Source organism: Anabrus simplex, chromosome 3, assembly GCF_040414725.1.
Source record: "Anabrus simplex isolate iqAnaSimp1 chromosome 3, ASM4041472v1, whole genome shotgun sequence".
In the NCBI taxonomy this organism is placed as follows: domain Eukaryota; kingdom Metazoa; phylum Arthropoda; class Insecta; order Orthoptera; family Tettigoniidae; genus Anabrus; species Anabrus simplex.
In genome coordinates, this window is record NC_090267.1 from 50887220 (window position 1) to 50909508 (window position 22289).

Sequence of the window (22289 nt, forward strand, 5' to 3'; positions counted from 1 at the left end):
TTGCTTTCTCAAATCGGTAATGCCGATCAGACTCCAATCTTTTTTGATATGCCTCGCAACAGCACTATTGTGCTAAAAGGATCACGGAGTGTATTAATGAAAACCAGCGGTAGTGAGAAGTTGCGATGCACGGCAATGCTAGCCATTAAGGCCGACAGAAGAAAGTTGCCGCCTTACATCATTTTCAAGAGGAAAACGATGCCTAAGAATATACAGTTTCCCCGTGGAATTCATGTACAAGTGCAACCTAAGGGTTGGATGGACGTAGAACTCATGCTGGACTGGGTTGAAACTGTGTGGGATAGAAGACCCGGTGCACTACTAAAACAACCAATTCTGCTTGTTTTCGATAGTTTCCAAGGTCACCTCGTGAACAAAGTGAAGCAACTTCTCAGTAAAAATAAGATACGACAGATAGTCATTCCTGGTGGCCTAACATCTGCTTTGCAGCTACTACACGTATGTATTAATAAACCCTTTAAAGACCACTTACGTCGATTTTACAATGAGTGGATGATGAGCGGAGATCAGCAATTGACGCCCGCTGGAAATATCAGGCGTCCACCCTTGGACTTGTTATGCTAGTGGGTGATGAAGAGTTGGGATCTTATACCACCTGAACTAGTCTCCAAGAGCTTCAAAAGGACTGGGATTTCTAATGCCCTAGACGGATCCGAAGATGACGCAGTGTGGCAGAGAGACGAAGAATCTGATACTGGTATTAACAGCAGCGAGGACGGCGCATCAGATACCGAAACCTGAGATAGCGACACAGAAGATTTGGAATAAATTGTGTACCGGTAAGTCCGTATTTCACAACAAAGCGATAATTTTTTGCAAGTGTAATATTTGAACTTTAATACTCAAATTAATGACAATTAACTTAATACGTTCATTTTTATTTTCAGGTTGGAAAAACGTTCGCCGAATTGTTGCAAATAATTATGAATTTTGTTTTAGATTATTTTATCTATTTTGATGTATAAGCGTATTATGTGCATCTTAAATTTGTATCAAATACAATTCAGTTATAAATCAATTTTTTGAGTAATACAAATACTGGTATTAAAAATTCTTCGTATAATGGCCGCACCCTACTATTTTACATGTAATTAATCTCATAATGGAACCGTATTGAGGACAATATATTAAAATTATAAAATCCTTTTAATCACAACCACCTACTCAATACATTATATTACTCATTGAATTATAAAACAATCATGAGGTGTCTTAAATAAAGGAACATGTTTCGTTCGACATAGCGAACATCATCAGCCTTAATTTACAAGGATTAGGTCAGGGCCCTGAACTGAATGATAAAAATTGTTAAAAAACGAAATATGCTCCCTTCACCTACACAAATCCAGGCCTATTTCAAGTTACTAACCCTCTAAAGAAATACGATATTAATATCGCTTATAGAACCCGATATACGAACCGTAACATATTTTTCAATTCAAATATAGTTAACATTAATCACAATAAATTCTCGAACTCTGGTATCTATAGGCTTAAATGCACCCATTGTGGATTCTCCTACATCGGACAGACTGGACGTAGCTTTTTGACCAGATACCTTGAACATTACAACGCTTCGAAACATAAAAAGTATTCCGCCATGAGCACCCATATGGAAGAGACTGGCCACAGTTTTACTACAATTGAAAAAGACCTTCAAATCTTGAAATACGTCAATAAAAGTAAACTTATGACAGAGTTTGAGAACATTTACATATTCCTAGACCAGCATTTCAACGGGCATCAAAATTTAAATGATACTTCAGAAATTAAAAGTCCAATAATCGAGAAAATTCCAGAACTACTCTCTCTTTTCAATATAAATAATAATAACTTTACGAGAATCTTTAATTATACAACTGTTAATATTACAACAACTACTACTTTACTGCCCTCTCATGCGACACCCCCTCCACGATTACCCGACCCGCCTAAGGAATCGGTCACCCCTCCTCCTCACATGACTCACTCCCCGCCTCTACGTATACATACAATACTAGAAGCAGCAATAAGGTTACTCGCCAGTTTGATTCGCGCAGCCAACGTTAGTGAACACCTCACACTAGTCCCAAGGGTAAGCCTCCGTCTAACTTTTACTAACCTTTTTTTCATTATAACATATTTTTATATTTCCTCCCTTTTCTTTCTTTTCAGATTTCTAACTCCAATTGCGCCATAATCTGCTCCATTCAATCTGGTTTGCTGGAACTCTCCCTACTTTCAAGTTATAGTTACTTAACGAGTCCACATTGGTGTCCTACGTTGTATAAGTTTAATTCTACTGCTAGCGTGTAAATACGGACTAGTTCAACCTGTATTTCCTTCTGGCATTGTGTTGGCTCTCCTACAGAATTCCTAACTACTGAAGTTTACGTCATTTCAACCTTAGCTTCGTCGCTTTGCGCCTTTTGACTGACTCAGCTTGGCTCGCGCTGTTCAGTAGACTCTATTTTAACTTTTGGTTTGCTCAATTAGGAGCTCCATGGTCGGCGATTGGTCCACGCTTCACACATTGACTTATAATTTGGGATCTACTACATCTGTATCTTTTTACTTTTACAACCTCATGTTTGTTTTAACTCTATAGACTACCATCATTCAAAGTATTCCTCTGCATTCTTGCTGTTAATCTGTACATATCGTTATAATTTCATGTTTAATGTTATCATTTTACTTTTTATTATGGTATTGTCACTTTTTTAACAATTTTTATCATTCAGTTCAGGGCCCTGACCTAATCCTTGTAAATTAAGGCTGATGATGTTCGCTATGTCGAACGAAACATGTTCCTTTATTTAAGACACCTCATGATTGTTTTATAATTCAATGAGTAATATAATGTATTGAGTAGGTGGTTGTGATTAAAAGGATTTTATAATTTTAATACCCTACTATTTTTTCAAAAATTTTGTATAAAAAATGCGACGATTATGCCGGGAAATACGGTACTCTTCATTACACTTATGGACACAATTATGAAAGAAATCAAGGAAGTAGAAAATGATGATCTCAATGCTTTTGTTTTTGCTGATGACATCGCCATTTGGGGAGAGACTGAAATGGAAGTTCAGAGGAGAATGCATTACTGGAATACAAAATTTAAAGAATTCAAGTTGATTGTGAGTAAGAGGAAGTCAGCGTCAATGCAGATGAGCACGACGCCCACACCATGTAACATCATACTGGAGGGAGAGAAGGTTGAAATTGTGAAAAGTTTCAATTATTTTGGGTAGTGTCATTTCATGTGATGGAAGTGCCAAACTATAAGTATTTAACAGAGTAGCAAACGGATCCAGCTTCTTCCACCAAGTACAAAACCTAATCTGAGACAAGGGAGTCCCTCTAAGAGCTAAACAGACAATGTATAAAACCTATCTCCTGCCAATCATGACGTATAGTCTGGAGACCTGTGTCATAAATAAGAGAGAAGCGAGTCAAATGCAAGCATGTGAAATGAAGTTCCTTAGGTCAGCTCTACAAAAAACCAGGAGAGACAGATCAAGAATGAATGTAAGGAGAGACCTGCAGGTGAACTTGACCATGGAGGAAACAATAGGTGCTGCGAGATTGAAGTGGTTAGGTCATGTGAAGCGAACGCATCCAACTCGAACTCTACACCAGTATTTGGAGGTGCCCGGAAGAAGACCTACTGGACGGCCTAAAAAGAGATGGACAGATCAGGTTAACGAAAATCTCAAGAAGAGAGGAGTAACATGGGATGCAGTGGAGAGGGAAAATGTGTACCAGCACAGAATTCAGTGGAGGCGTATCATTCACAAAGCTCCTACCCGGCTTGCTGGAAGAAAATCCTGATGATGATGATGATATCAAGTGAAAGAGCAACTCAAACAGTTTGTCCTACAAGTATTCAATGTGAGCACCATGTCACATGGCACACATAGAGCCGAGTTTGTCCCACATCTTGCTCAGTGTGTCTGCAACAGCTGCTTCAAACCTGTTTCTTAAATTGGTTAGGTCAGCTGGCAGCGGAGGTACAAAAACATGACCCTTGACAAATCCCCAAAGGTAAAAATCGCATGATGCAAGATAGGGCGAACGTGGAGGCCATGCGAAACAAGTTCTGACGTACGGCCCCGTGCAGCCAATTCAGCGGTCTTGTACAATGTCGTTTAACCGATCACGCACCGAGTTATGCCAATGAGGTTGTGCACCATCTTGCTGCCAAGTAGAGTTCTCCGGTTCCGCTTCTTGTAATTGAGGAAAGAGTCATGGTTCAAGCACATCAAGATAAGAAACACTAGATACAGTTGCTTCAGCTTAAAGAAAGGCCCATAAACTTTCTGCCGGGATAAGGCACAAAAAACATTCAATTTAGGGGAGTCACGTTGCAACTGTACCATCTTGTGAAGATTTGCTGACTCCCACATGCACACATTATTAGTGTTCACACGTCCACTTAGGTGAAATGTTGATTCATCACTGAACACAACACGATCCAGAAAATCTTAATCGTCATGCAGCACCATACCCCTTGCAAAGTTGGCATGTACACCGTAGCCTATATCCCTTACCGCTTGTACCAACTGTAAACGATAAGGACATCTTGGGGCTACGTGTGAAGGACTCGCTCATTCTACACGCGCTTCCTTTGTTAGTCATCCGGTACTCTTTCCTTTGCAAAGACAGCCCGTGTCTTCAATCTTACGCACGTTGCACTGTAACTATGGACTGAGTATTTGCAAAATGTAAGACACAAAAAGCTTTCTTATTTAAGGTATATTTTTAGGAGATTAGGTATCAAGTCCACAAATTACTTTGTGGAATGTTTGGTTGCTGATGAAAATAAGTTTGATTCTCGAAACATGTACGACATTTTATTAATATAGATTAAATAGCTCTTTATAGTATTGACAAGGCAGACATCGATCTTTACCGGTGATTTTCAGTTGTGTATTAGATATGTCAATATGAACCAAAATTCTAACTAATAAGTTGTTAGTCTCCGTCTGTTTCCTGTACATGAACATTATGATGATATTAATAAAGCACATATAACAATAATGCAGCAACAAGAAATATTCGCATTGAACTATTCTAATGACACGGTGACGGAAATAACACATGAAACAACTCACATCAGCGTCATCCATCTCGCCAGCAGCTGCCTTCTCAGCTCGTCTCCTTTTCCTTCTAGAGCCTTCTTCTTCATCACTGAGATCTAAAATTTTCAAAATATTAAGCTGTAATAGCCATAAGACCATACATGCACATAGATGAGTCTTTTGAAAACTAGATAGAAGAGTAGGAACAATCTCAAAGGTTACGCAGCATGAAAGAGGTCAGTAGGCCTAGGGGTGGAGAGAGGAAAAGAAAAACACACAGAAAGGACAAAGACAAATTCAAACACTGCTGTCATCTCAGGTGGACAATCCTCCCAATACCAGTTGTTCTTGTTCTATTTCTTGAACCTCTAACTTAGCTACTTCCTACTTTTCTGCTTCATAAAGCAGCCAGGGGCCAATTCTCAAATATCTTGTTGTTGTCTTTCTTAACCCTAGAATGGTTGGGCTCCTCTGAGACCCAGCAGTATTAAATTTTACAATTACCTAAAGGCCTCAGCATTCAGAGGACTGGTCGTCTTTGCACCTTCCTGCAATGGTCATAGGAATGCATTCCAGTTCTTATCTAGGAGCTTTATCAGTTAATCATTTTCTGTCACTTGCATAAAGTAGCAGTGGGTCTCTCAGGCCAAGCCCGACCATAAACGTACCAATTTTGTCCAACATGCTGACAAAGTTATTTTCTACGGCTTAAGTTTCAAAGCTCTCACAGTGCTCATATCTTCAATAAACCATTAGTGTTCCAGTGAAGTTTTGAACATGGCAGAATCAAGTAGGATTTCAATTTGTGAAATAGAGGAAATGTTAGACGGTGATGAATTTGACAATTCAGACTTTGACAATTCAGACTTTGACCCGGATTTTGTGATAATCAGTGATCACGAATCCATCAGTGAATTTAGCAAAGGAGGAGAAGACGACACCACAGATGCAACTATAGCCAGTTTCAATGTTATCATTACAGAGGATTCAAATGCGGTAGATCTCCTCATTATTTTGTTGATAAAGATTGGAAAAACGAAGGAATCTGACCCGGCTGGAATTCCTTTACAGTTGAAACTGGTTATGACGCCCCTCTCTAACGCATTTCCCTGGTTATTACATAATTATTACTAAGTCCCAGTCCATGTCCTATTAAATACACGTTAAAGAAACCTGGATAGCACATTTACATCACTCTTTAGTACGTTCGTATATTCCCACCATAAGAAATTTAAATTTGCATCCCCAGACACATTGCGCCAGCGGCGACCGGTCTACGTGAGAATTTGGTAGAGAACTTAATTTCATGGCTCTAAAATGTCAGCCGATGGCTACAGGGACTATCCGCCACGAATGAAGCAGTTTTACGACACAAATAAATGGATGGCGGGATCATCTAATAGACATGATGAGTTATTGAAGAAAATAATAGAGGGTTCCATAGAGGGGAAAAAATTATACACAACGATCAAGATTAGAGTACATGACGCAAATATCAGTTGACATGAGGTGGGACTCCTACTACAAACAAGCAGAGAAACGTAAAGAATGGAAAGCTGCTGCATAAATTATGCCTACTCTACTTACGCGTAGTGGTTTACAGGACATTTAGTTATGGAGAAGAAGATAGCTAAACAGTTTACAAATGATGAGAAATTAAAGTTTATTGAGAGGGCGGATGCTAATCCACACACGAAGTGTGTGCAAATAGCCCAGATGTTGGGACATTCCTACAACTTTAAACATAATTGTAAGCGACATGTATAGTTTGAGTAAAATAATAGAGTAAAATAACATATTATTATTGGTCCACCTTTTCAATACAAAATGAAAATTACATAGGGACTAGTTTCGACCTAGTAATCAGCCTGAAGTAAGTCAAAGATCGAAGAAAACATAAACAATGTAAACACAAGTACAGTCTCTTTAAAGGTACATACCAAGTGGGAAGTTGAGTAGAGATATATGAAAAATAATAACTCATCCAAATTGACGAAGCACTGAGCGGAATTTATGTAAAGTTCGGTGCGCCGTATATTATAAAAGACCACTGTGCACTAAATGATGCAATAAAGAAGAATAGTAGGTTGAATGCTGGCTTCTTCTTCGATTATACAACAGCTAAGAAGAAGCCAGCATTCAACCTACTATTCTTCTTTATTGCATCATTTAGTGCACAGTGGTCTTCTATAATATACGGCGCACCGAACTTTACATAAATTCCGCTCAGTGCTTCGTCAATTTGGATGAGTTATTATTTTTCATATATCTCTACTCAACTTCCCACTTGGTATGTACCTTTAAAGAGACTGTACTTGTGTTTACATTGTTTATGTTTTCTTCGATCTTTGACTTACTTCAGGCTGATGATGACCTATTACTAGGTCGAAACTAGTCCCTATGTAATTTTCATTTTGTATTGAAAAGGTGGACCAATAATAATATATTATTTTACTCTATTGTAATCACAGTTCAATACGGATCTATCATTATGAAACTTATTTCTTTTAATGTATAGTTTGAGCCAACAAAAACGTTTTTCGATGTCTTGCTATGTCAGTGTTCTTGAAAAAGTATTATTTCATTAATTATAATTGCGACACTTGTTTCTTTATTTTCATTGTAATTATTTTTACGTTCAAACCTAACCTTATATTTAACAGCATAATTGTTTTTCATTCTTTAGCACATTCTTTCTTTAGGATATTTTTTTTCTTGGTCCCCACAATAACGTCCTAACCAGTTTCGTCTGTGCTTGTTATTTACATGTTACATTTTGTTTGGCATATTCAGAACCACTGTGATCATTTTTGGAAAATGGTGTTAAAAACAGATATATTAAGTACTTATTGTCTGCCACAAATTTTATTAGTGTGTGTTTTGAACCCAAAATTATGCCAATTATCAGTTCACATTTTTGAATTTGTTATGAGATCAAGGATTCTAAACTAATGTTTTCAATTTTACTGTACATTATTTGAGAGTGAAAATGAATCACTAAAAAGGTTTAGATAACTGTTTTTCTCCAGTCCAAGAGCAGGGAATCCACAACAATGCAACAGCATTTTCCAAAGCCTTTCTGATGGCGTGTGTCTACTGTCACATTGGAATCAACCAACATGACAACTTTCTGAAAAATCTGTACACAAGCTTATGCACAGCATGGGAAATAGCTTCTATTTCATCCTCAATGTTCATTCTCAGAAATCTCTCTGGTTTCTAAAACTTTTCAGCACATATAGATGATTCAGGAACTGTTAATTCAACTGGGGCTACATCTGAAAAACAAACAAAAGTCATTGCGACTTGAAGTATGTTTTAATAATAATGTTATTTGTTTTACGTCCCACTAACTACTCTTTTACGGTTTTCGGAGACGCCGAGGTGCCGGAATTTAGTCCCGCAGGAGTTCTTTTAGTGCCAGTAAATCTACCGACACGAGGCCGACGTATTTGAGCACCTTCAAATACCACCGGACTGAGCCAGGATCGAACCTGCCAAGTTGGGGTCAGAAGGCCAGCGCCTTAACCGTCTGAGCCACTCAGCCCGGCGAAGTATGTTTTACACTAATATCAGACATCCTTTACCTTTAAGCTACAGTAAAACCCGTCTTCAATGGAACTGCGAGGGACAGGTGAAAATTTCCACTAAAGGCAGTTTCCTGCTTAATGAAGGTGTACTAGAAAATAGTGTTCATTCTTCATTTATTTTCATCAGACACTTGAAAACACCTTAAATATACTGCATTAAAGCGGTCAGTGATCACTTATCTTAACGCCACATTGCTATATATTTCCCAGCAATGAAATACTCTGAGATTTCTCAACTGGAGCTGCCTTACTCTTGACTGCCTGACTTTCCACTAGAACTTCATCCTCTGAAGTTACAACGAACATATCCAAATTATTCTGTCATAAGGCAAATTCCTATACCTCCTTTAAATATGACGACATCTTGATAAGTCTTCAGTCTCCTCTCAATCGCTTCTCCTCTTCGTTTTTAAGTAGTAGAACAAGTGAATGCCTAGGTGGTGAATTTCAAAGAAGAAAGCTATTTACAGAGTACTGTACAGTCCAATTGGTCAAAGGAACAAAGGAAGTCCCAGTAGCTAATCCCAAAAAAACAAAGAGACTGGGAAAGAAGGAATATCTGCAGTACCTGCCATTGAATCACATACCATCCAGAATGTATAGGATGGTTAAAATACTGCTGAACGATTTACTAGGAGGATTGGAAATTTTCCGTTTAAGGGAATATTTTGGCTTCTGTTTCCATGTTTCACAATTTCCTCTCAATCTGGGGCGATTTGCATTATATTTTTTACCCAGGTCAAAGGACTGGGGTGATTTTCCATTAAAGGCAAGTTTCTGCCCAATAGAGGTGCCCTGTTTAAGACAGGTTTTACCGTATTTCAACTAACATCAGAGGAGCACACAAGTTGTCTTTTACTGAACGTTAATATGCATCAATAAATTGGCGACATGCATTTGGAATGGGAATTCTCTTTTTATCTATTAAGGTTAAGTACTCGTTATGCATATTTTTCATCATCAATCAAGTAAACTATACATATAATTATACACACACACACACACACACAAAAACAATTCTTACCGTACATCAGCCGGTAGTCATCATCCGCACCCCGGCGCCCAGTTTCCACATCTCTCTGACGCATGGCAGCTTCTGCAGCCAAACGTTCGCCTTGAGAAATCTCACTGTATTCTTCTTCATCCAATGCAGTAGGGTCATAGCGGTCCAAGGCTGGCATGGGACGATAATCACTGAGGCATAAAAGAAAACCATATTAGTCCCCCTTATTATCAAGTCCTGCCCTGTTCAGTGAATCTTTTATGAGATGCTCATCAGATCAAGAATCAAAGATAGATTTTCCAGCACATAACTTGAGCACATGACAAAGACACTAAAAGAATATATAAAGAGAGAGAAGATTTAACAAAATATGTAAAAGGAGATGAGAATGTAATTGAGATGGGAGACTGGTATATAGTGGAAAGCCAAAGAAGAGAAGATAATGCAGTAAGAGAATACGGACTAAGACAAGGGAATAAAAGAGGAAGCTGGCTGGTTGAATTCTGCACCAATCATAATTTAGCCTTTGCTAATACTTGGTTCAAACACCACAAATGATGGCTGTATGTGTAGATGAGACTCGGAGACAATGGAAAGTATACACTTCAGTATGATTAGGCAGAGATTCAGAAACTAGGCGTTGCATTGCAAGACATTCCCAGGAGCTAACATGGACTCTGATCACAACTTGGTAGTCACGAGATGTCATCTGAAGTTGAAGAAATTGAAGAAAGGAAGGAATGCAAGAAGATGGGATCTAGATTAAGTTGAAAGAAAAGGCTGCAAGTGATAGTTTCACGGAATATGTTGCACAAGGACTAAATTACAAGACTGAAGGAAACGCAACAGATGAAGAGTGGACAGACGTGAAGAATAAGATCAGTAGGGCTGCTGAAGAAAGGTTAGGAAAAAAAGAGAAAATCAGTAATAATAAGTGGATAACTTGCGAGATACTAGCCTTGATTACCGAACGGTAAAAGTATGAGAACACACAAAATGAGGAAGGCAGAAAAGAACGTAGGCGATTAAGAATGGAGACAGAAAATGCAGGACAGATAAGGCTGAAAGAGAAGTGCAAGGTTGTTGTGAAGGTTGTATAGTTGTAGGAAAGGTAGAAGTTAATACAGGAAAATCAAGAAAACATTTGGAGAAAGGAATACTAGGTGTACGAATATTAAGAGCTCACTCAGATGGAAGACCACTTCTAGGGGAAAAAATGGCAAGAACATACACAACAATTGTATCAAGGAAAAGAAGTAGAGGATAAGGTTCTGAAATGAGGAAAACAGGCTGTTGATGCTGATGAGAAACCTAAATAGGAACAAGGCACATGGAATTGATGACATACCCTCAGAATTATAGACTGCCTTAGGAGAAACTAGCATTACAAGTTGTCCATTTCATGACCGTATCGATGTTTAATCAAGAAGTAAGTATTAATAACCACCTAATCGATTAGGTGGTTATTAATACTTACTTCTTAGAAACTAGCATGGCGAGGTTATTCCATTTAGTGTGTAAGATGTATGATGCAGGAGAGGTACCACACGATTTTAGACAAAATGTTGTTATACCTATATCTAAGAAAGCAGGTGCTGACAAGTGTCAAAACTACCGCACCATTACTTCAGTATCTTATGCTTAAAACAAGTTTAGCAAATATTTTAGTTTCTCATAATAAATTAAAAACTTTTTAAATCGATTTAGGGATAAAAATGAGGAATATAGGCGAATATAGATTCTAACATCAATTTAGGCATATTTAGGCATCACACGACCACCGGTTTTAACCTTGTAAATACATGAAACATGTAAATAAAACTTCATTTTATCTCTTTAAGGAACAAAATAGGTTTTTGCCTAAAATCCAAGGTCTGTTTATTACTATTATTCAGGTATGATTCTTAAATAACTAGCCCTCATCAGTGGCATGTTGTCCCCCTACCATACAAGAAAGGATTGTTAAGAATTCATTAAAAGAAAATACATTGAAAAACACAGCATCTAAAGGACTGAATGTTTCCGATTATTAAATCAATGCAGGAACTTTTCTATCTAGCAATAAGCAACAGCAATAAAAAATACTTACTCTTCCATATTATCACCAAACAGTTCCTCTCCATCTTCCTCATCCTCCATATCGAGCTGGCTGGCAATTTGAGCATCGCCCAAGAGTTCACTCTCATCCTCGAAGGGCTCCATCTCCCGTACTGGAGATGTAACGGCATCATGACGGTCATCGCCTGACAGTGGAGAACTAGGGGCACTCTGAAACACAAAAGCTGAAAATGACACCAACATTCTAGATACAAAGCTTCAATGGGCTGAAAAATAAACAATAACTTACCACCAGGTATGATACCTCTACCAATCAATCACCAATGATCTGTATTTAAGGCAGTCGCCTAGGTGGCAGACTGCCAATTAGTTGTTTACCTCGACTTTCCTTAAATAATTTTGAATTAGGATATTTATCAAATAGATATTCACATAGATTTTCATAGATGATAATCAAATTTTTTCAATTCTGAACTCCTCTTCCTACATGTTTGCCCAAATTTGTCCTCTTGAATTCCAACTTTATCTCCATATTGTGATCTTTCCTACTTTTAGAAACACCACTCAAACTTATTCTCAACTAGTGTAATCTCACGCCAACTCTCCACCGCCAGCTCGGAACACACAGCTTATGATAAAGATTAGTCGAGTAGCTCGTCTCCTTTCTCCCAAGTTTTTCCAACTCAAACTCGGCAACATTTTTGCAATGCTACTTTTTCTTTTGGTAATCACCCAGTACAAACTGAGCTGCTTTTCTTTGGATTTTTTTCCAGTTCTCTAATCAAGTAACCCTGGTGAGGGCCCCACGGATTGGAACCATACTCTCTGTGGTCTTACCAGACACTTATATGGCCTCTCCTTTACATCCTTATACAACCCCTAAATACCATTATAATCATATGAAGAGATCTGTAACCTTTATTTACGATCCCATTTATGTGTTTACCCCAATGAAGGTCTAAACACCTACGTACTTAAAGTGATCGCTATGAGGACCTTTCAACTCATCAATTCAGTAATTAAAACTGAGAGAACATTTCCTTTGAGTCAAACTCACCACCTGACTTTTCACCCCATTTACCATCAAACCATTGCCACTCTCCATAGCCTTTTTTATAATTTCCTTTACGTCACACTAACACAAATAGGTCTCATGGCGATGATGGGATGGGAAAGGGCTAGGAATGGGAAGGAAGCGACCGTGACCTTCATTAAGGTACATCCCCAGCATTTGCTTGGTGTGAAAATGGGAAACCATGGAAAAACCTTCTTCAGGGCTGCCGGCACTATCTCACTATTTCCCGAATTCAAGATGATAACTAAATGACCCAAACTACAGAGCCACTTGCTCAGTACACTCTCCAGCTTACGACACTGTCGAAGTCTTTCTGCAGTCCCTCACAATCTTGTTTTATTACTCTGCATACAGTATAACATCATCCACAAAAAGCCTTATCTCTGATTCCAGTTCTTTACTCATCATCATCATCATCATCATCATCATCATCGTCATCAACATCTTCCCAACTGACACCAGGTGGGGACAAATGTGGTCCCTCTCCACTTCGTCCTGTCTCTCCAACCATTCCTCATCCAATACTGTGTTTCAGTCCAGGTCTTGGTCTCCCTCATCCTCTCTTCCCTGTCATCTGTCTTTCCAGTGCTTGTGAACTGCTTCATAGTCAGCATGCTTATATTTCTGCTGTGTTTTCCTCTAAATGCCAGGCCATTTAATGAGGTACTGCACATAGATTTTTTTTAAAATTATTAAATCACTTTCAGGAACATGTGACATACAGTATACCATTTTACTCAGAAAACTATATTTTGCATACTTATGTAAGTAATAGAACATTCACTTCCATATCTGGTATCAGACAGTAAGCATTTTGAAAAACTAACTGCATTTTGTCATTCAGATTTTCATGTCAACCACTAACGAAAAAATCCCACCAATTCTTTAAAATTATATTCAAAACATGCAGAAATTCTTTCAGGTTTCAAAAAAAAATATAGTTCATTCTGTGTAAATGGGGGGGGGGGGGGGAGAGACAGAGAGCACAAGTAAAATTCTGAACTGCACACTGTTCTGTCGGCTGTCAAACATTACTAGAAGACATCGTCAGGAGTTTCCTTTTCCTCCCAGGCTTCACAGATATCTAGAAATTCTGCAATTTAATGGTAGCGAAATGCCTTTGCTGGCAGGACCTAGTGTTTTTACAGTGCTCTATGGTTCTGGTACGGGCTAGAGCAATTTTTTTACTTTCATTGATCTGTCTCTGTCTTATCCTTAACTTTGACAATATGAAAGTGACTAAGGTATGAGCGATGCTAGTAATGCCATTCCTTATGCAGCCAGTCCCTACTATGAATGGTGTGAAAATGTTGCTCATAGGGTCGGTTGGTGCATGCATTTCAGTAGGCTTGGCAAACTGATATGTAATTGCAACTTCTGGCTCGGTGACGAAAGCAACGGGACTCGCTCCTCATTTCCCTAGTACGCCTCTTCAGTAATGCCTAGGCCATCTATGACAACTGATGGCAGAGCTGTTGAGGATCCAACTGGCCTTAGGGCTGGACACACATGGTAGCGAAAGAGTAAATTTCAGGATTCGAATGCACAGTAGTCACATACCTGAATTAGAAATGCCCACTGCTGTGCTTGATAATGCAAAGAGATGTTTAGTTTATCACTTGGCAGGATATGTTCTAAAATACTATATTAAATGTATTCTTTGTGAACTCTGTATCAAGTTTATCCCCAATTGATACAATTCTTAATTCTTACAGAAATAAAACTTCTCTAACAGGAACATTTAGTTTTTAACTCATCCATCCCTAAGTGTTTTTTTTAATATTTCACAGCAGTAGGAAAAGGGAAGACCAGCTAACTTTCTACCCGCCCTGTCCTTGAATGAGTGATTTCCGGTTGGTGAGGAAGTGATACGAAAGTTTTGACTGAACTTTTGCCTTTAATGTCATGAATGAGTCAGTGTAAGATGAATGATACCTGATTAAGCAAATTGCATGTGATAGAGTTCATTTTAGATTTTGCATTGATATTAACTATTCACTTATTAAGAGATGTATTAAACCACCTTTTCAGCAGAAACATATTAAATTTAACTTGATTAATAATAGTACGCAAGTTGAGTTCAAGTCACATTAAAACACTGGGTGAACATTAAAACACTGAGAGACTGTGTATTTGATAATGCTTTGGTGAAATGCAATCATTAAGAAACAAGATATTAATTCCGATGCAAAAATTATCACGCACACTTCTAGCTCTACTCTTGCCCTGCCCACATTAGTCCCTCTCTCGAATCCCTCTCCACAACAAGGCTGCTTCCTAGGCCTCACGGTTATACAGCGATCAATCGAACACAGGCGCGACAACAAGTTACAGTACATCCAACAGGGCCAGAGGGGAACAAGTAGTTCTTTCTGCATCATTTTAATTTATTCTACCTTTCCTTGCAGCACCGGATTTCTTGGGAATAGGTATAACAACATCCTGCCGAAAATCGGATGGGACTTCTCCTGTCTCACACATCTTACACACTAAATGGAATAACCTTGCCATGCTGGTTTCTCCTAAGGCAGTCAGTAATTCAGAGGAAATGTCACCAATTCCAGGTGCCTTATTCCTATTTAGGTCACTCACAGCTCTGTCAAACTCTGACCTCAAAATTGGGTCTCCCATTTCATCAGCATCAACAGCCTCTTCATGTTCCAGAACCAAATTATCTATATCTTTACCTTGATACACCTGTTGGATATGCTCCTGCCATCTTTCTGTTTTGTCTTCTTTCCCTAGAAGTGGCTTTCCATTTGGGCTCTTAATATACATACACCTAGATTTCCTTTCTCCAAAGGTTTCCTTGACTTTCCTGTATGCAGCATCTACCTTTCCCAGGACCATACAACCTTCGACATCCTTGCACTTCTCCTTCAGCCATTCTTCCTTAGCTACCTTGCACTTTCTATCCACTTGATTCTTTAATCGCCTGTTTTCTTTTCTGCCCTCTTCATTTCTAACCAAAAAGTTTATAGTATGTCACAGCATATAACAGCGTACTGTACAATATTGCATTTCACCAAAACATTATCAAATACACACACAGTCACCACAAATCACTTGAACATGTCTTAGAATACTGCAATAAAGGAACATTACTATGTAATTCACATGGTGAGGTCTATTATTGCTAATGCTTTGCGCCAGAAAGGGTGGCAAGTGCATGAAGAAATTCCATGCATCTACACACCCCTAGGCATGGCATAATAATTGTCCCTTCTGTCCATTTTGAGGTTGGTCTTCAACAAGCTGTGGAGATGGATAATGGAAGGGGGGAAGCGTACATATGAACCTACTGTTAATTATTACATAGAGAGATGTAAGCTCAAATGCATTGATGTAATAGGTCTACTGATAGGAGCAACAGGTGCTATACATCGGTTTTTTTATTTTTAAAAATCACATTCCAATTTCCGTACGAGATGAGATAGTCACCACAATCCTACAAAAGAGATCAATAGTTGACGCCATGCTACCCAATACTCACTACATTCAGCTGAGCCCAAGTTGTACGGACCATATAGATGTAGCTTCCATTCTAGAGATCATAGGTTCGAAATGCATCATCGGCAGCCCTGAAGATTGTTTTCCATGCATTAGTGTGTGGTTATTTAGTGCGTGAAATCGAAGAAAAAACAATGCAGCACGTGCTTGAGTAACGTTTCCACCTCGGTTAATGCATCCCCATTGATGAACAGTCTGATAGAGGAGGCCTGCGCTATCCCCAGCAACGATTTATTGGCCTAATTATGGGGCTATAGAAATTCGTTGAGGCAGCTCTACGGTACTGCAAGAAATCTGCAAGTCTGCTCTAGACTATAAAAAAACTACGTTCTACTCTTTGTGCCACTGTAAGATTTTAAAGTGTTTTAGTAACCATAAGCACCAGGAACTTGTGTCAGAAACTGTGGTGGCCAAATTCGTGAAACCTCTACTTAGTAATGTAGGGAAGTACCATACAAAGTTTGCAGGTTTTCTTGTTCCTCGAAATCTCTTTCTCGAAAAGTCCTGAAGCTATCACTCTCTAGAGCACCATTTTATGCGTACAATTCTCAATTCTTTAATTTTTCTGTTACTTTCAGATTTAAAATTTTGCTTGTATGCTTATCTATGGCTCATTCCATGTTAAGAAAACAGTATTGCTCTTACGGACCTACAATGAGTGAACATACCCCCTCTGAGACACCCATAATTTCTCGTGATTAAGGGATAGTATACTGTACTTTTTAATGTATTATGAAAGATAGATAAAAAGGATGAGGCATTTTTGCCCGTGAGATACTAAAATAACTATATAACGTTTTATTTTTTATAAATACATTCGTAGGGAGGAAGTACAATGGCGGGAACAGCCACCGCTTAATTGCCTTGCTTCATTTGCCTTCTATGTTGCTCTGGTACAAGCATCTGTGAACCACGGGCATATCACTTCTGTAGTTTATCACTTCTGTAGTTAAGTTCTTTATTGCATGTGTGTTTTTAGGCTGTAAATCAGTGTGTACTTGTCTTGTGTGCCTATTTGTGTGATCTCTTTCTTTAACATTAACACCATGATTTCTTTTGTAGAGATGTCGTTTACGGTATTTATTTGTTGCGTGTGTTTTTCAGCCTTTATATCAGTGTAGAGGCCTAATCGTATTCTTTTGAGTGAGTGTTATGTGATTAGCCTACGTGTGTGATTTCTTTCTTTTAACATTAATAGTGATCATTAATAGTGATTTATTTGCGTTATGGGTGAGAACGTCCATAAAAATAAACAGGGAGAGGTACTGAGGAAGAAACAAAAGCAAACTGTGCTTAACGTACTTAATTACCTTTCTCGAAAGAATCCAGATAAAAGTCTCAGCTGGGTGGTTACAGAAACTGCTGAAGCAACAGGCATTTCTGAGAGGACTGTTTATAAAGTGTGAACAGCAGCCACTACAGGACCTCTGGCTTCTCCGATTAAAACAAGAGAACGTAAAACACCACGGAAAGACAGCAGGTCAGTCAAGTTCAATGATTTTGTTCGCAGTGGTGTAAGGCGTAAGGTGAACGAGTTTTTCCTTAGAAACCAACCTCCAACCTTGCAGCAAGTCCTACAGTCTGTGAAGAATGATAAAGATCTTCCCAAGTTCAAAAGAACAACTTTGTATCGTTTGTTGAGAGACATGGGTTTCCAGTATGAAAGGAAAGGAAATTCAGCTCGTTTGACGAAAAGAGAGGACATTATATCTTGGCGTCACAAGTATCTGTCAACAGTTAAGAAATATCGAGACGAGGGAAGGAACATATTTTACACTGATGTGTCGTGGGTTAACACAGGGCACACTGTTGGGAAAGAATGGAAAGATAAGACCATTTCAACTCCACGGGATGCTTTGCTGTCAGGTCTATCTTGCGGTCTGAAGTCACCTACAGGTTGTGGTCCACGGTTCGCGTTAGTGCATGCCGGTACCGAGAATGGGTTCGTGCCAGGGGCGAAGTATGTGTTTCAGTGCAAGAAGAATACCGCAGATGCTCATGACGAAATGGACGGTGATTGTTATGAGGAGTATTTTAAAGAACGTCTACTACCGAACCTGCCGCCAGACTCTGTTATTGTTCTTGACAATGCCTCCTATCATAGCCGCAAGAAAGAAGCTCTGCCTACGAAGGCATGGAAAAAAGAGAACATGCGGTCATGGCTTCGAGAACGTGGTGTAGTGTATGATGAGAACATGCTGAAAACAGACTTGATGGCCCTCGTAAACAGTGTGCGATGGAAATACGATCGCTACAGAATCGATGAAATGGCAAGAGAAAGTGGTGTCACGGTTCTTCGTTTACCACCATACCATTGTGAGCTGAATCCTATTGAACTTGTTTGGGCGCAAGTGAAGCACTATGTTGCTATGAACAACACCACGTTCAAAACAAGGGAGATGGAAAGACTCATCAATGAAGGTTTCCTAGGCGTCTACTGAAAACTGGGCGAACTACGTGAAACATGTGAAAAATATTGAAGCGGACATGTGGAAATCTGATTTGATCCAGGACGAAATGGAGCCCTTCATCATTGCTGTCGGTAGTGAATCTTCATCCGATTCAGATTGATAGAGGACTTCAGCCTGCAGCGGCAAGGACGTAACATTCGGTGAGTACCATAAAGTTGTTGTCTAATGGCAGATATTTTACTTTGGTTGTATATTGCATAGTATTTGTGTGTGTTCTGTTATTTTCATACTGTACAGAAGTTGTTACTGAAGATTTTGATGCTGTGGTGTGCAGTGAAAAGTCATGGCATAACTTGTACCGATACAAAAATTTGCCATGTGTTTTGTTTGTGCTTGCTTTTGTTATTTAGCTGTTCTTTCTTAAGCGCATTTAATTTACCGCTGTTTTCTTTAAAACTGCTTTTAATTTTTTACTATTGTCTTTTGTTAAGCAATACGACAGCACAGTAGAACCCCGCGTTGCCTGGGGAAATTTAATAACAATTGCTGCTTTACGTCCCAATAACTACTTTTACGGATTTTGGAAACACCGAGGTGCCGGAATTTAGTCCCGCAGGAGTTCTTTTACGTGCCAGTAAATCTACCGATACGGGGCTAATGTATTTGAGCACCTTCAAATACCACTGGACTGAGCCTGGATTGAACCTGCCTGGTTGGAGTCAGAAAGCCAGTGCCTCAACAGTCTGAGCCACTCAGCCCGCCTGGGGAAATGTATTAAATGCAATTAAATGCATCATTCACCCTTCGAGCCCATAAAAAATATTATTTGTATATTTTCTCCGCCGGTTCACCTCACACTTCAATGCTAAGGTTTCTTACGTGCCGTAGTTAACCTCTGATTCTGTACAAACCAAAAATAGTCCCTGTAAACTCACCATCCCCTTTACTTCATACAAAAAAATGTCAACTTAGTTCATTCCGCTTGTTATGTTGAAGTTAAATATTGAATTTCACAGATGTATATGCCGCCGTTACCCCGTGATAGTGTTGCGCAGAGCCGTTCGATATGGCAACCCTGCTGTCATAAGAGCAATACTGTTTTCTTAACGTGGAATGAACCATAGCTGCATTCACACGATAACTGGGTACGTCTGGTGCTGTGATCTAGCGGCAGATTGTTTGTGTCGTGTTACACGTTTAAATATGGAATGAGCAGGCAGTATAAGCAGCCATCGGATGCAGATCGAGCAGGCAGTGGTTTATGCAATGGAAAACCCTGCATAACCTAGATGTTGTTTAGGCAGGACCGTGAAGCAGCTCTTAGGTTTCTAGCATTCTGTAGGGCGATAGCAGCACTGCCTATGTTGGACAGCATGGAAAAGCTGAATTAATTTATATTTGGGGTCAGTGAGAAAGCAATTGGTCTGAATTGGTTAGGTCTGGCTAGTGACAAAACCATTGGTTTGGGTTGATCAGGTCCGGTTATTGACAAAACTATTGGACTGTGAAGAAGCAAAGGGGGGTCTGGGGGCATAAGCCTTCAGATTAAGGCCATGAAGCTCTAGCCAGGTGGGATACAAAAGAGTTACAGGTATATGTTTATATGATATACACGTGTGGCTATTTCTAGCCGAGTGCATGTGTAGGTAACTGCGTGTTATTGTGGTGGAGGATAGATAGTGTTATGTGTGGTGTGTGAGTTGCAGGGATGTTGGGTATAGGACAAACACCCAGCCCCCGGACTAATGGAATTAACCAATGAAGGTTAAAATCCCCAACCCGGCCGGGAATCGAACCCAGGACCCTCTGAACCGAAGGCCAGTACGCTGACCATTCAGCCAATGAGTCGGACAAAGTTACAGATATAACATATTTTTTTAAATGCTTAAGACACCTAAGAAAGTAAGGCTCATACACTTCCTATCCATCAGAAACACAATCCTTTTGTCACATTATCCTCCTCTCTCTAAGTCTGCCTGGAAACAGCACACAAAAGCAGTGTTCGTATCTGCTTTGCAGACGAGAACTGACATGTATTTCTTAGAAAATTCTTCTCACCAGGAGTTCTTTTTTTGTTTTCTTTTACTGACACAGAGAGGGTTTATGGCAACCATTAAATAGCACAGGGCTAGGAGTGAGAAGACAGCAACCATAGCATTTGCCTGGTCTGAAAATCGGAAACCATGGAAAAACCACCTAGGACTGCCGACAGTGGGGTTTGAACCATCTCCCAAATGCAAGCTCACAGCTTGCTCGGTCTCATTAGCAGATACAAGGTTACTTTTCAGTAGTGCAGATTTTGGTTTAATCATGAAAACAGTGCTACTGTGAACATGTTTTATATGTGTTTGCAAGAGTAACAGTCTAAAACGTGAGTTTGATGTTAGAAACTAACATTTTAAGTCTCACTTTAGAAAAAACTTATCAAGTCTTTAGGAAAACTGCTTCCCTTCCAACATTTCTCAGGACTGATGCTACTTCTCAAGTTGCCACTGCATCACACCGAGCGACTTTTAACCCCACTGTCATTTTAGAACCCCACCCCGATACTCAGAAGGGAACTACCTTCTCATAGTTAAAATGAAATAGGCACTTGCAAGTTGGCAGGAGAGGGGAAATATGGAAACCTGAGACATCAAAATTAGTGAATGCTGAAACAAGAATAAGAAGAGGGTCCCACAACCATCAACATCAACTGTCCAAAGACCTCAGATGTTGTAACATTAAACATCCCTTGTTCCGATAGTGGAAGTTAGTAAACATGCCTGATAAACAACACATAAAGCACTGGCAAAGGATAACGTTCACTGCAGAACATATTAAATATTCATTTCTTATACCTAATTTATAGCCAGGAACAAAGGAGCACGAAGGTCCCCAGTTATACTTACCTACAGTAAATGTTCACAAGTATAAACACTGCCCATAGCACTCCACAATGAATATTTACCTTTATGTCTATTTTCGAGACTTACATAAATTTAAATATCCATAATAAGTCAACTTACCGACATAATCTTTAAATTACCACACCGCTTACTTGTTAGGTGTAAACTACTTTGCGCGGGAAACCGTGGAGTAACATTATCGATAACTCGAAGAGAGTCGAAATGCCAGATGCTTTATCAGTTCCAACAACTACGTAGTGAGAAATGTATAACAATTAAGAAAGGAACCTACACATTATACTATATTTATTTGCATTAAAGTCTGACATCTTTCATTGATGAGAACATAATATTTAGTATATAACTTCCTCCCAAATGATAGCTGTATATATCATAAATAAATACCATATATACGATCTGTACGATGTCATTCTCTGGACCAATAGTTGATTACCTTTACAATCGAACGTTCTGATTGGCAAATGTCTTCCCTGGCTAGCACACATTGCACCATTTACCCAATGAAAAGACTCGCTTTCGACTACTTTCCATTTTGCGGAGGAATCTAATTTTGATAAATTCACCTTGATCAACTTACGTAGCAATGTAGGGGTTTGGATTATTGTAGATTTAGAAACGAAAGTTACTTTCCTTACTAATCTCTATTCAT

At 39.1% G+C, this 22289-nt stretch overlaps 1 protein-coding gene across 1 annotated transcript in view; it reads right to left on the reverse strand.

Annotated features, from left to right (window-relative positions):
• Mcm2 (DNA replication licensing factor Mcm2) overlaps positions 1-17968 on the reverse strand; it is a 78433-nt gene extending 60465 nt beyond the window's left edge. The window contains exons 1-4 of the mRNA XM_068226792.1: positions 17875-17968; positions 11767-11959; positions 9699-9868; positions 5118-5200 (exon numbers count right to left, since the gene is read on the reverse strand). Coding sequence (XP_068082893.1) covers positions 5118-5200; positions 9699-9868; positions 11767-11959; positions 17875-17968 — 540 coding nt within the window. The remainder of the gene's footprint in view (positions 1-5117; positions 5201-9698; positions 9869-11766; positions 11960-17874) is intronic.
• Positions 17969-22289: the final 4321 nt, after the last annotated feature.